This window comes from Caloenas nicobarica, chromosome 1, assembly GCF_036013445.1.
Source record: "Caloenas nicobarica isolate bCalNic1 chromosome 1, bCalNic1.hap1, whole genome shotgun sequence".
Classification (NCBI taxonomy): Eukaryota; Metazoa; Chordata; class Aves; order Columbiformes; family Columbidae; genus Caloenas; species Caloenas nicobarica.
The window spans coordinates 38,481,853-38,496,929 of record NC_088245.1 but is presented as its reverse complement, the minus strand read 5'-3'; the positions used below and the strand labels follow the sequence as shown (position 1 = coordinate 38,496,929).

Below are 15,077 nucleotides of genomic sequence, written 5' to 3'. Positions count from 1 at the left end.
TTCTTGTCCTGGAATGTAATTTAAAATTGAGACCAGAACGAACTATTAGTGCCCTCCCACTTAGAGTTTTTATGATATGAAATACAAATTTTATGATGTTTATTATACTTAGGAGACCCAGAAATTATGTAACAGAACCAAGTGAAGCTCAGAACAAAGGTGTTTGGTGAAAAATCAGGCATATAAGCAAAAGTGTTACTGTCAGAGGAAATGTGTTACTCACTGTGTAGCAAAAGTGTTACTGTCAGGGGAGGTAGGTGAATCGCACGTCCTCTATAAGAAGCCTGAGTCAGCAGTGTCTGTACCGAGGTCTGACACAAGAGTCTTTTCCAAACTCACATAACACTCCCAGGCTAAGCAATTTTAATAGTACTACTCCTCCTCCTTCCAAAAGATTCACAGTGTCTTACGCAACATTAAACATTTCATGAAAAAGGGAAAAATGTAACAATCAAATGCTGTATGTCTTCTCTCAGTCTCTCTTCTATGGATGTTGTGTACTTAGACTTCGGTAAAGCCTTTGACACCATATCCCACAGCATTCTGCTGCAGAAACTGGCAGCTCATGGCTTGGACAGGTATACTCTTTGTTGGGTAAAGAACCAGGCCCAAGGAGTTGTGGTAAACTGAGTCAAATCCAGTTGCTCGCCAGTCATGAGTGGTGTTCCCCAGGGCTCAGTACTGGGGCCAGTTAGGTTTAATCTCTATATCAATGATCTGTATGAGGGGATCGAGTGTACCCTCAGTAAGTTTGCAGATGGCACCAAATTGGATGAGAGTGTTGATCTGCTGGAGGGCAGGAAGGCTCTATAGACGGATCTGGACGAGACGGATCGATGGCCTGAGGCCGACTGTATGAAGTTCAACAAGGCCAAGTGCCAGGTCCTGCACTTGGGTCACAACAACCCCAGGCAGCGCTACAGGCTCGGGGAACAGTGGCTGGAAACTGCCTGGAGGAAAAGGACTTGGGTGTGGTGGTCAACAGCCGGCTGAACATGAGCCAGCAGTGTGCCCAGGTGGCCACGCAGGCCAGCAGCATCCTGGCTTGTACCAGAAATAGTGTGGCCAGCAGGACTGGGGAAGTGATCATCCCCCTGTACTTGGTGCTGATGAGCCCCACCTTGAATCCTGTGTTCAGTTTTGGGCCTCTCACTACAGGAAAATCACTGAGGTGCTGGAGCAAGTTCAGAGAACGGCAACGAAGCTGGTGAAGTGTCTGGAGCACAAGTCTGATGAGGAGCGGCTGAGGGAACTGGGGCTGTTTAGCCTGGAGAAAAGGCTGAGGGGAGACCTGATCGCTGTCTACAACTACCTGAAAGGAGGTTGTAGCATGGAGGGTGTTGGTCTCTTCTCCCAAACAGCAAGTGATAGGATGAGAGGAAGTGACCTCAAGTTGTGCCAGGGAAGATAGAGATTGGATATTAGGAAAAATTTTTTCATGGAAAGGGTTGTCAGGCTTTGGAACAGGCTGCCCAGGGAAGTGGTTGAGTCATCATCCCTGGAGGTGATTAAAAAACACATAGGCGAGGTTCTCAGGGACATGGTTGAGTGCCTCTGCTAGGTTATGGTTGGACTAGATGACCTCCAGAGGTCCCTTCCAGCCTCAATCATTCTGTTATTCTATGATTCTGTTGATATAATTTCCTCCATATAAAATTGATCCCTTGTTCCATTCCTAATTATCATGCCCAGAAGACACTTGCCTGTGTACTAGGATGTTTCCATAATGAATGGCTGAATTATAGAAGACCTTATTTTCAAGTTTTTCTAAGTAAGAGTCAACTTCTGTTATTGATGCTTCCATGGGTGTGCAGAGAACTGACTAAAATAAGGCTTTACTGGAGCTTGATTAGAAACATTTTTTAAGTCCGTTTTAATCTTTTCAAGCTTGAAAGCCTAGGCAAAAACAGAGATGAACTGAGACAAAACACAATGAACTAGCTCAAAATTGAGCTGTAACAAAGTGAGGGGGATGAATGTGACATGAAAGTTGAGGATGTCTCTACATAGATTGCCTGTTCGGTTTTAGGTCCACTTGAGCAGATATTTAAGGGGAGAGAATTTAATTGCCAGGTGCATGATGCAAGAGGACGGTATGCAGACTCATTCTGCCACACGCCTACTCTTGACAGTGTTTCTAGCCCAGTGTCCAATCTCAAGGATGTTTCTAATAATGCGATATAATCCTAGCTGACTGAAAATCTACTAAAGCTCACGAAAATTCCTGCAAGCCAGCATCCTGGTGACGATATGCAGCGGCTGAACATCAAAGTACAGTATTCGTTATTCACCTCTGGCCTCATTCAAAGTAAGAAGGAAATGTCTGTGGCTTTTGAGGCAGATGTGATGTAGTGTTCCAGTCCTCCTCAAAGAAATCCTCTGTCTTCAATATGGGTCAAGAAGTCATTGTCGAGAATATTAAACCGCTATGGTTTCTTAATGAATTAGGGAAACTCCATGTAATTACACTGTAAAAGTTGATTGGTGAGGTCAATGATAGATAGACCTGTAACTCTTGGGACAGCACTGAGGATAAAATGCGATTTGTGAACAATTTCAGAATTTTTAAAAATTATTAAACATAAATGCAGAGGATACATTATAGAAGTTCAGAGGTCTTTGGTAGTTTTTAATTAAAATAAAAGTAGCAGGTATATTTTCTTGTAAGAATTTTGCATTTTAAACAGTGCTACTAGCCTCAAACATTAAAAATCACATTAAACCTACAAAAAGTCATAAAATAAAAAAGGAAAATTATCTTCCCACACCCCCCATGCCCACTCCTCTTCTCTCTCCTGCCCTGAGCTTGGAGAAGTCTTTTGGAGGGGGCTGGGGGGTTGTTTGGTGTTTTTTCAGGTGTGTGGTGGCTTTGTTTGTTCGTTTGGTTGGTTGGTTGGTCTGGGTTTGTTTGTTTTCCCAAGAGAACATTCTTTTATAAATAAAAGTTCGGGACTATGACATATCATAAGACATCAGTAGTTCAGGCTCAAACAGAAATTACTAAATTATCAGTTCTCATACCGCTGGCTAGATTACTTGACAATGTTAACATAGGAAACTATTAGTGAGGAAGACTGCTCTTTTAAGATGTGTTCTTCAGACACAATTTTTTCCACTTTATTCTTTCTCCCCGAAGTAAGACCCACCAGTGATGGTTTCAGCCAGGGAACCACATTTTAAATGAAATGCAACTTTCCTTCCACTGATCTCTTCTGCCAGCTCTGCAGTTCAGAGCAGCCTGTTCGGAGAGGAGTGTCTAGGTAAGCAACTTCTCCAAGGTTCACCTCCAGGCCTGGCTTAAGCCCTTATCTTTCAGAAGTTTACTGTATTCCTTCCTCAAAAAAGACTGCAGCAGAAAAGCCTCTGATTCCTTCTTCCTTCTCTGGACTTCAGCTGAGGACTGGAGTAAGATCCAGTGGTAGGACTGTGCAGGGTTTTAGCTCTGTCTTTCCGTAGGATGTAATGCCAGACATGTATCTCCTGTCCGGGGTGTGGTGAGCTAGTCAGAAAAGGTGATAGCAGTGACTAGTCACATCCTTGTTCAACGCAACCTCATAACAGGAATAGCAAACCCTGGGAATGGGAGGTGTATTTCCACTTCCAAAGAAATTCTCCTGACATGTTACAGGGACTAACTACAACCATGACTGTGGCTATACCATAACTCAGTGGTACATCCAGAACCAGCATTCATCTACTGGAGGGTGGTTGGGAAGAGGTCAGGAGTGGATTGATGAGTAGGGGAACCATACAGTCTGCTAAACTTAGTGTCCAGCGAGATTATGAACATTCATTTTTGGGCTGGACCTTACTCACAGCAAGCTAGAGGGATGGAAGATAGGTTGTTCTAACTCACAACTGAAAACAAAATATTAAATAATGTGAAGGCTTTAGGAACATCATAAAAAGGGAATTTGTGAAATACAAACTAACAGTCTCACAATGGGCATTTCAGCATTTCAGTGTCGTACCAGAGGCAGGGAGATAAACTAAACAAGTGAAATCAAGATTTTTTAGAGCATCAGAAGGAGGACATCATGGCACAGCCAAAAAGTACTATGGTTGAGAGAGGTGACTTACAACGTAGCAGGAAGAGAGGTTTATCAACTTAAGATTTTCTATGAAAGTATGTCTCAGTGTATGGTTTCTAATACTAGAGAAGACAGAGGCATCTTGTAATCACTGCATAAAAGAGGGCAGAAGAAAGATTCAGCATCTAATTCCTCATTCCTCTGGCTGATGTTGTCTAAATATCCATCAGCATGTGTAGGAAACCAGGTGGGGTCCTCACACTGGTTTGAACAGATGTGAGTGGCACAGCTCCTGCTTATCCACGTCACAGATCCTTCCCATGGGATCGGAGCCACAAGAAGAGATCAGGCAAGCTGGATCCGTGTCTGACAAGAGTAGATGATAAAAGGGATGGAGAGGTGGGATCCAGAAAGGTGGGAGGGCAGGTGGTCTGGACCAGGAGGTGGCAGTACCAGTTCTGTGTCCTCATGCATTACAATCTCAGCTGGCTTGCAAATTACTCTCTAAAAGAGAGCACAGTTTCCCTTCAGCACCCTGTATAATATTTCAGACTGAAAGCGCAGCGCTGCCTTTACATTTGCAGAACAGGGTCAGGAATGTAGAAATCACCTGGAGAAGTAGGTGCGTGACCACAGGTCTGGTCATTATTCCCAGTTACAGCCTGGAATATGGATACATTTTTTTTTTAAAATGGGATTTTGGAGTTCAGGGATGTGATAAGTGCAATGTTGGTCCTACTCAGTTTGTGATCTCTCAGAGAGGATTGCACAGTGATGGGCAGATGGCTGGTGACTTCAGTGGAACACTCTGTGTGATCGGAACTGTGGGTGGTCAGTGCTTTGATTCTGGTGCTGTCTCTCACCACTTGTGTATACCAGTCAGCACCAGTGGAACACCAGTCTTTTACCACAGAAGATGAATAAAAATTAATATAAATTACTTTATCTGCCACCAAATTGCCAGTCCAATTAGTGTGTTACAATCAGGACAGAAGGCACAAACCCATAAACTTCTCAAATATTTTTTTATAAAAAGAATTCAGGATTCCTGCCCTGTAAAAGCCCCTGCTTTGCCCTGCGTTAAAATTTTGTTTATTTTATAAGAAACTAAAGATTACAATGGCCTTAAAGTGGTATTTGTGGGTTTTGTAGTGGTTAGGTAGTTCTCAGAAGAGGATACTGGAAAGTAAGAGACTTGCTGATGTCATTTTTAATTCATCACCAGCACCCAAAAAAAAAAGGCTGAAAGAGATGTTGGTGGCCCTATATAAGGTGCACCTCACCTCCTGCAGAGCACGTCTAGAATCACAGCAAAGGTAAGACTCGCAGCCTTTGTGCCTCTCTCTCTTTGCCTTGTCCACTCTCCCTGATGCTGACACTACTCTCTCTCCTCAGTGCTGGGTGCCGTAACTGCAACCTGCTGGGACAGACGACTTTGGATCGTGAGCCATGGCCTCCCTGAAGACCTTGACCAAGAGCTTTGCAGGATGGGTCATCTTCTGCTGCTGTTGCTGTCTCCCTCTTCTTCTCAGCAGCCCTCTGCCTCTGAGAGGGCCAGGATTAGCTTCTACTGCCCATCATGCCTGCAGGCTCAGAAAGATCAACTTCCAGCAGCCCTACATCAGGAATCGCACCTACACCTTGGCTAAAATGGTAGAGTAACCCATGTGTCCTTCATGGTGGGATCTGAGGACCTCCTCCTCTGTCAGTGCCTTGGCTTCTCACCTTTGGCATTCCTCTCTCTTTCTCATGCCTTTCTCCAGAAAGAAAAACTAAAAACCAAAAAACAAACCCAAGCATTTGCATTAAGAAAGAGCTTGGGCAAATGGAGTGGGTCTGTTGCCCTCTGGTTGTGTAGCTGGAGGAAGCTGCTGCCTCTCTCCTCCTCCAGCTCCCCAAGGGAAAGGCAACCCCTGCCACAGCACAGCTCCTTCTCTAGAGCGACTTCTGCTAGACTGGGAAAATTGTGAAACATGAGCTTAAACACCTCTGTTTGCCCAGTCCATTTGGAGCTGGGCCCGCCTGTGACTTCAGTCATGGCCAGGCAGCTCCTCAGGCATCTTACAGTGCTCCGCTTGGGCAGGTTTTTTGGCTGCTCTTACCATGGGTGGGTCCCCCCCAGCGTATGCCATCGAGTGCTGCAGCACCTCCCAGCAGCGCTGTGGGCTGCCGTGAGGTTGGCCACCTGCTGCATACGGTTTAGTCATCATAACCACCACAACATCTGATGTTTAAGAGAGGGACAGGAATTCAGACTTCTGCTTATTTATTTTCCAGTGATAATAACCTTGAATCTCATCCAATTAAGGGGAGAAACAGACACAATGTCCAAGCTTTTCTACCTATAACAGACTGTCTATAGTGTCCATTCCCTCATCTCACATGCACTATTATTGATGAAAACCTCAGGGTTTTATTATTAACTTTTAGATCGAGTTCTCATCCCCACCTGACATTCCCATTTTTTCCTCTCAGGCCAGGGCCTCGGACCAGGACACGGACAACAGGCTCATTGGGCAGCAGCTCTATGTTAACGTCAAAGTAAGTCTTACAGCAGAAGGCTGCTCTTTGCATACTTCTGCAGGATTTATTGATTTCCTGCTGTGATTTAACATGACCTCTTATTTGCATACATAGGAAAACAACCGGTGCTACATGATGAAGAGGATTGTGGAAATTGTAGTGAGAGATGTCCTCCTCACCAAGGTCAAGGACCAGTACCCATATATTGAGGAGGTGGCACAGTTCTTTGCATCCTTGAACTCGGAGCTGAGTAGATGTGTGAGTAGCACTGGGCTTCTTTCCCTTCTTGCAATTCTTCTCACTGCTCCTGAATCTCAGAATGCTGCAAACAGTGGCAAAAGGCAGTGATATGAAAGGAAACCTCAGATCAAAGATATCAAACTCGAGGTTGATAGAAAGGTGCGAAAAAGAAAAAAAAAGGCACATGTCGCATACAGCTGTCAATGTTATCTCTGGATGTTTCCTTTTTTTAGAAATTCTCAGGACACAGAGAGCACATTGAAAGGAACCTGGAAGAATTGAAGAGCAAAATGAAACAGGTATATTTTTTTCCCAACATTTAAAAAGAGCAGTTCCAAATCCCAGTCATTGACTTGGATTAAGGCTGAACTAATTATGAAACAAACTCTGGAGATTATTTAGAAGGTGAAACCTTCAGGGTCATTAAAGAGGGGATTGGTGATATTTCCACTCCCAGCTCTCCTTCACTTGTCCTGTTAACTCTCTGCATGTGTTATTGTAATTTAAAATTGTCCTTCAGAAATCAGGTTGCAGGTAACTATACATGCTAGACTAGATTTGAATGAGCTAGTTTGTATATTATGGTGTAACAACTCTAACAGAACTAATTTGAGAGAATAAGGAGAGTAAATTCTCGATTCAGTTTCTATGACAAGCCTAATTTCGATTTTCTGAGGAATAATGAGATGTTACATTCTGCTCTTTTCTAGTTGGGAGAGAATGGAAAGACTAAAGCCATTGGAGAACTAGATTTACTCTTTGACTACACAGAAGATGCCTGTACTGATGCCCCAAAGAAGGGAGGGAACAAGAAGAAAAACTGAAAGAATTTTAGATCAGGCTCGAGGAGATGTCTCTGAAACACACTTGCTATAGCTCAAATTGATTAACTATTGTGGACGATCACCCCCATCTCTGCCCCCCGACCCCCTTTCCCGCCCTGATGCGGTATATGTTTTACCTATACCAAAAATAGCAAACTAAGTGGGCACAGACAGGAAGTATATTGCTGCCACCTTTGAAAATGAAAACCCCAGGACAGTGTTTGCAGCTCCATTTCAACACAAGGCATTAATTATTTTTCAAAGGCAAGCTCCTCTCCTTCTTTTCTCCGTTGGAATAAAGCAACCGCTTCTCTGTTTTATAGGCTGAGATTTGACACCTGTGAATCAACTTTGGTTGAGGTAGACAGTGATGCGTAGCCAGGATGTTTTAAGCCTTTTACTTGGAAATCTCTCTTGAATATGTTGCCCCCTTCTGACCTTTACCTGAAAAGCTGGTGTTTCAGACTAATTCAGAAATTATTTTTGTCATTCGTATTTAATGGTAACTTATTTTAAAGTAATAATTATACAGTATTTTTATTTATATAGATTAATTGAAAAATATGCAAAGAAATGTATTTATGTACTAGAGGCTTTTAAATGAACTATGAAATTAAATCTGATGGGTGATATTTATATGCAAATGAATCATTATATAAATGCTTACTCTTTAATTTATTACAATAAATATTTTGGTGCTCAAATATTGCCATTTACAGAGCTTTTCTTTTTTACTTAAATGCAAACAAGATGACACATACTATGTCTGTGGGGTTGCTGGGCCAGTGACTGTATTCTTGCATCCAGAAAAGATACAGTTTGCTCTGGGGACATGGCTCTTCAGAGCACCATGTCCTCACTGCCCCATAGGCACGCTGAACACAAATGGCACTCTACAGCATCAGGGATTTGAGAGCTCCTCAGAAAAGAAGTGCTTGGTGCAAGCTCCCAGACAGAAAAAAACCAATACCAGCATCACTGAAGAGCAGTTTAATCCATCATTATCAGGTCCTTCAGCAATGTACCCTGGGCAAAGGCACAGGAATTGCTCTGGTTCAGCCGGTGACATTGGTGGCTGGACCAAGGTTAGAGGTAAAAATGATTCAAATAGTGAAAAAGCCAGAGGAAATACATAACAGTGGAGTGTCAGCAACTGTTGAAGGCTTCTTGAGCAAGACTTTACCATTTCTTCATAAGGGCAACAGGCATCCTGTGCACATCTTAAAAAAAAAAAAAGAAAAAAAAAGAAAAAAAAAAGTATGTCCTCAAATAAAAGACTCAGAGTAGCAGTGCAGATGAGGAGGGTGAAATTTTGCAAACACAGCATATCAGGGATATTCATATGAAAAAATCTTGTTAAAAGTATATCTAGAAGACACTCAATGAAGAGATACTGTAATATAGGAAAAATGTTAGCAGGAAATCTACCTTGATCTACCTCAATCTCCCTTGATAGCTTCATCAATTAAATTCAAAGAGAAACTAAAGTTAGTCCAAAAATAGTCTCAACATGTCTTACATTAGCTGTTGAATTTAGACAGCATTGAAGTGAGATTAAACTATCCCATGTTGCTCCTGAACCAGAGCAATTTTGAGATAAAAACATCCACCCAAACCCAATTTGAACAAGGTTTATGTGAATGGAAATTATAACACTTTCTTGTGGGAACTCGCATACTAGACTGGCTTATGATCCGTTTGGGTGATGGGTGCCTTTTACTTGTCAAACTAGATGCCACAACATGGTTTACTTTGCTCCACACTCTCATTGGCATCTCATAAGACATGAATTATTATACATGCCTGTTCACAGTCAAGGCAGAAGTGACCCAACAGTGTCAGCCAGCCAGGGTTTGGTACCACATTACAGTGTTAGGGGTTTAACCAGTAAGATATTTATTTTATTTCTTGTGGGACAAGCAATGACGCTGTCAAAAGCTGTTGGCTCACATCCTTTCTCTTATTACTCAAACTTGAGACAACTGACAGCAAAGGGAGGGAAGAACCAAATGGGGAGTTCATCTCACTGACCTTTGACAGACACAGCCTATCCTAAGCTATATGAGGCTACCTTTATAGTCAGCGAAGGGTAATAGGAATTACTCAGGTGTCATTTATCTCATCTACATTAGAGATTTATAAAGATCATGCCTTTGAACAGAATAACATTACTTCACCCTAAAAGCACTTTTTAAATTTTGCTTATAAACAGAGACTAGACCATGAACAACACATGCTCTTCCTTGTTGATATAATCTCTTCACAAATGGATAATTAACTTATTTCCTTCCTCTACTTCCTTTAGGCCACTTCCACATTATCTTTGTTGAACTGCCCTACCCAGAAATGTCAAATCAATCTCTCAAGCTTTCCATACTGGGGCTAAACCCAGAAGAAAACCCCTTTGTCCACAGAAGTGTAAAAAACGACTCAACAGTTTATTAACTTTTCCAGCTCTGAAAACCACCAGCTGGAGGACTCTACCAGGGAAACTTCAGAGCTTGAGCCTTGGAAATGCCACACAGCAAATTTTGAAGAATTTCTTTTATAGGTTTTCTTGCAGGGCATGTGTGATTCGTGAGTGTGTGAAGGATGGCGGGTGATGGTAGTTTTGAACAGACGAAGGAAGCGGAGGTTGGAGGAGGTTTCCCTTACAACCAGGGGAAATCTCTGGGTCAAACAATTGCTGACCAAAATAAAATAAAAACATAGTTTCAGTCAGGCAAGCTGGGTTTCAATTTAGCCAGTAGTTACAGCTCAAAAAAGGAAAATCATGCTGAAATATTTTGTTCTGATATTTTCTGAATAAAATATTTCAGTTTTCAAAATGGTTTGGTGTAGAATTTTATGTACATTTTCTTTCAAAGGTTGAAAAGAGTTTTGAAAGCAAAAGAAGCTGTTTCATTTTGAGTGGGGCAAGTGCATTGGGCTGAGCCAAAATGAATTTTTTTGGTTTAATTTTTCAGTTGGGTCACCAAAGAGAAACTCCGTTGTTCACACAGTTCTAATTTCTGTTGCCCTATTTTCCTTTCCTCACCCTGCCTCCAGGTCATGGACTATTTGTAATTCCCAGAGGTCCTCAACCTAGCATTGTTAGGGAAGGCACTAGGTCCACATCCTTCACTGAGGACACCTCTATCGTGAAGGCCGGAGGAACTCTTCCCGAGCAAAAATTGACAGAGCTACCTACTGCCAAATTTGCATTTCATCGGCTCTTCCTCCGCTTACATTAGATGATCAGAACAGGCAATCTTTTTGCTACATAGATCTTTAGAAAACATTTAAGCTACCTCTGAAACTTCATATTGTGAAGACAAAGGAACCCAAAGCATGAATAGAAATTTCCACATCCTGCTGAGTAAGTATTGGTGACAGTTTAAGAAATGTCTCTTAAATACATTGCATAGAATGTTACTCATTTGTAAGATTTACATGTTCAATGTCTGAATATATACTCCTTAAGCAACCTAGAAAAATAGAAGCTTGATATTTCCAATTTGCTGCTGGAAGTATATTCTAGATAATGCAAAGAGCTGAAGCTGTCTTGATGGTAAACCAGCAGCATGCGATTACGTCAGTCTGTGCTTTAAAGCACAATTAGCTAAACAATTAGCTGCTTTGAAGAAGACATGGACTGTATTGAACAACAGCAAATGCCTGATAAACTTTTCAGTCACAGCCATCATCAGTATCAAATGGATGTTTGTAAAATTGGTGTAATCCGGAGCAGAACTGGCCTGCTGATGTGAAGCAGGATTGGCAGAGACATTACAGTCTCAGGCTTATGAATGATTCTGCCAGGAAGAGGGTAATGACCATGGAAAGAAGAAAAACGTACAATGGGGGACCCAGACTGTTTTTGACAGTCCACTACCCAATGATGCAACCTCTCAGGTGATCCAGACCAGGATTCTATGCCATTTAAGAATTTGTTACGAAGTCTTATTTAGGTAAATTGCAAAGAACAAACTATGTTAAGGCTGATGGTATTTCTGGGGTTACACAAGCCATATCCATTTGTAGCACCTTTTTCTTGGTTAACATGCAGCTGCAGATCTTATCAGATGAACTGTATGAATTTTACCACTAGTGAAAGTGTTAAACGACTATGTAAGGGAAAAGATCTCTTCTGAAGTCCAGGAAATCACTCTCTGTTTAACCTTTGAATTCCAAATCCCTGGCCAAATTCACAGATATCAATTGCTATAATTTAGTCTGGAATTAACTGATGAATGGTTTAGAAAATAAGATATTCCTACATCTTTCCTCTTCTGAGGACATATTTTAAAAAAATATTTTGAGAAGAACTGTCCATTTATGTTCAGCAAATTAACTCATGAGACCCAAATGTAAACATTTTTAGAGTATGAAGGCTGAAGGCAGCACAGTATTAGATATTTGCAAGATTAGGCAATTTTTATTCTTTAGGATTGAATAAAGAGAAAGGACAAATCTTCTAAACTAAAATCACTTTCTGTTTTACTCAGGGCAACAGGAATTGAAATATGTTGAAAAAATAGACTGAAAATTGTCTTTGACTACCTGACTTGAAACTGGTATGTCTGTTTCTGCAAGAACCGGCAAGATTCTTCAATGGAAATTGTAGCCCTGCTTTTGAAGGACTAAATGCAAAACGATATTGTTTTCCAAAACCTGCAAAACTGCAGTGATTTAAAGTTCATTTTGTCCTACAGTTTCTCAAAAGAGGATCATTTCTGACTCCTGCAGCACATTTAAGGAGTGGTGATGATGTTCATTAAACTATGTAAGGAATGGTGCAGTTATTTATCTGTGGTAAAGTCTAAAAGATATGAAATCGTGAAGACTGACTTTCTGATTTGTCTTTTGCATTAAGCTTTGACATGTAAGGGCTCCTCAGTGGATTAGCTCATCGTGTATCTGGTCCTGCTCCACAGAAGATAGAAAGAAAACTCATTTTGACTTCAACGTGTATAAGATCAGGCTTGTAGTTTGTGCATGTATCGAGTTAATTATACTACAAAGATAAGATGAATTATTTCAAAACAGATGTTAAGACTGAAGTGATGAATCGGACTGCTCTAATGAAAGGCTTGGTCTGGAAAGTCCAATGTATTGACACTGATTTGCGAAGCAGAGGTTCCAAAATAAAGATTGGACACTGCTTGTCATTGCAGTAACTTTTTTTTTTGGTCTAAAACTATCCAGACTTTGTCTTAGGTTAATACTTCAAATTCTTCAAATATGTCTCTCTTTTTGACTAATCTTTCTCCTTTAGTAGTTATCCTTTATAATGTGATTCCTGCCAGTCTTGAATAACAGAAGAAAATTCAAATTAGCTCTTTTTATATTTTTTTCATATTGTATCTCACACACACACAAAAATGGATAACTGAGATTTTAGGTAGATAATTTCAGACTTAAGGATTATTAACTCTGATGCTCATTTTTACTCTGGTAACTTGAAAATGGAGAATACTTGTTTGTCAAGCACAGCATTTGGCAGCCAATATGATTATTTTGTAGGCATTAACTTGTCAACTTCAACACAGTAATCATTGCTCCTGAATATGACAGAAGTTTCATTAAGTTCAGAAAAGTATCTTGGCTTGACGGGACCTACGTGTGTCTCAGAAAATGCAAGGCAGTTATTTGCACATGAAATGTCTGGTTTAACTTGACATGTGAAGCTGAAGCCTCCAGAGCAGGGAGCTGCTCAGCCTTGGCTTAGTGCTCTCATTTTTAATCTGTCAATGATTCAGTTGTTACATGACAAGGGAGCACCAAACAAATCAGTGACCAAGATTCCGATCCTGCAAATTGGTGAAACACCACATTTTTTCCCCATTTTGATACTAGTCTTGTATGAGTCATCTGCCCTGGCTTTGGTGCCAGAAAACCATCTAGCAAATTCTGAGGTGCTGCCCACAGGTCCCTGCAGAGCCCTTCATTAGCTCCATCAGCAGCAAGGTTGTTGGGCAGATGAGCGGAGGTGTCCTCTGAGAGCCTTGTCCCCTCCATCAGCCCTGGGTGATGAGCACAGGCTCAGACATGCAAACTCCAGTGGTCTATGGTCAGGTGTGATGAATCCCAGGCGCAGACTTCAGGGTGTTATGTTGCTCATGGGTCAAGCTACTGGCAAGAGAAAGAACCAGAAACAAGCAGCTTTGTCTATGCCATTTTACTTCGGAAACCTTTTGGCAGTAAGAATGTAAATTTAGATTTTGTTTTTCATTTCTTAACTGTTTTCCATTGGTACTTTTTACACTACTTGCAGTTTCGAACTTCAGCTTATGTTGGTAACCCAGTGATATTGGAAATGAATAAATAATAAATAACATGTTTTAGGTGAGAAGAACATGTGAGGTTTCTCTGAAAATAGGAAGAAGGGAGCAACTCATCTTTTCTACACTACTGGAAAGTAAAACAGACAATTTCTTTGAGCTGCAGTGTGAAATTCTGTCTGGGAGGGTTAGGTTTATGCCGTGATCTCATTATCAGAACTGAGATAAGAGAGAGGTTGCAAATTGATAAATTATCTCCTGTTCTCTGCTGTGTCGTTACTGGAGTGTAGAATAAATTAAATGTTTATTTTTCAGAAGTGATAGATTAGTAAAAATAAACTTCAGTACGTTCAGAGCCTTGGGCAAACACTTCAGACCTGGGATACTTTTCAGGGCTCGCCTACAAGTTTTGAAACAGATTGGCTGACTACCAAGGCAAAAAATCTTCTGATATTTATGGAAAAACTAAGCTGAATGAAGGGAAATGTGCTAGAAAAATGATCCTTCCCATGAAAAGGAATACTCACGTGGAAAAATTTGCTTTCAAATAACCTGATCTAAACCTGGAAACGTGAAAAAACAATTTGCAGCCCCTGAAGAAGTTATTTGCTGTCTGGCATTGGGTCAAAATTCACTAAAGTTCACAGTGAGACTGATAAAAGCTTCTTCCCAAATCTGTACAAGTACTGAAATTTTTTATTAGAGATGCGAAAAAAGTTATTACAATCAAGAGTGTCATGTGATTTTTCCCAGTTCTTATAGAGGGATACAGGTTTAACCTCTTTCTGCTGATGTAACAAATACAAATAATCAGAAGAATGGTGGCAAAGGACTTTTTTTTGGTAGCAAATGGTAGCTCTGAAGCTTTAAGACTGGAAGCCTTTTTTTTTTTTTTTTTTTCCTTTTATTTTATTTCTTCCCCCCCCCCCCCCGCTGGTAGAAAACGGATTTTGTGAAGAATTTAATCATTTTGCTGCTTTTCTACATAAGTGTTGATTTTCTTCTGGAAAGTCAAAAATTGGAATGCCCGGTACAGATTAAAAAAAAAAAAAAGTTTTCATTGGTTGTTCACTGGAAGCTATAGGTCTATGTTTTAAAAGATGAAAAGTAGCCATTTTCATATGGATAACATCAACAACTTTCTAATTAGTTTCACTTCACTCCTACAAGCATATTAGATGATTTAAACTTGTCAC

General features: G+C 40.8%; 1 protein-coding gene across 1 annotated transcript; it reads left to right on the top strand.

Moving 5' to 3' along the window:
* The first annotated feature begins 5,480 nt into the window (after positions 1-5,480).
* On the top strand, positions 5,481-7,618 carry IL22 (interleukin 22). Its single transcript, XM_065626803.1, has 5 exons — positions 5,481-5,684; positions 6,507-6,572; positions 6,669-6,812; positions 7,028-7,093; positions 7,505-7,618. Exons 1-5 carry the CDS (start codon positions 5,481-5,483, stop codon positions 7,616-7,618), a joined length of 594 nt encoding a protein of 197 aa, XP_065482875.1.
* Positions 7,619-15,077: the final 7,459 nt, after the last annotated feature.

Excerpts from the sequence above, each read along its gene's own strand:
- IL22 (XM_065626803.1), top strand. The coding sequence starts at position 5,481 with ATGGCCTCCCTGAAGACCTTGACCAAGAGCTTTGCAGGATGGGTCATC. Across the intron at positions 5,685-6,506 it reads CCTACACCTTGGCTAAAATG|GCCAGGGCCTCGGACCAGGA; the intron begins GTAGAGTAACCC and ends TTTTCCTCTCAG. Across the intron at positions 6,813-7,027 it reads ACTCGGAGCTGAGTAGATGT|AAATTCTCAGGACACAGAGA; the intron begins GTGAGTAGCACT and ends TCCTTTTTTTAG.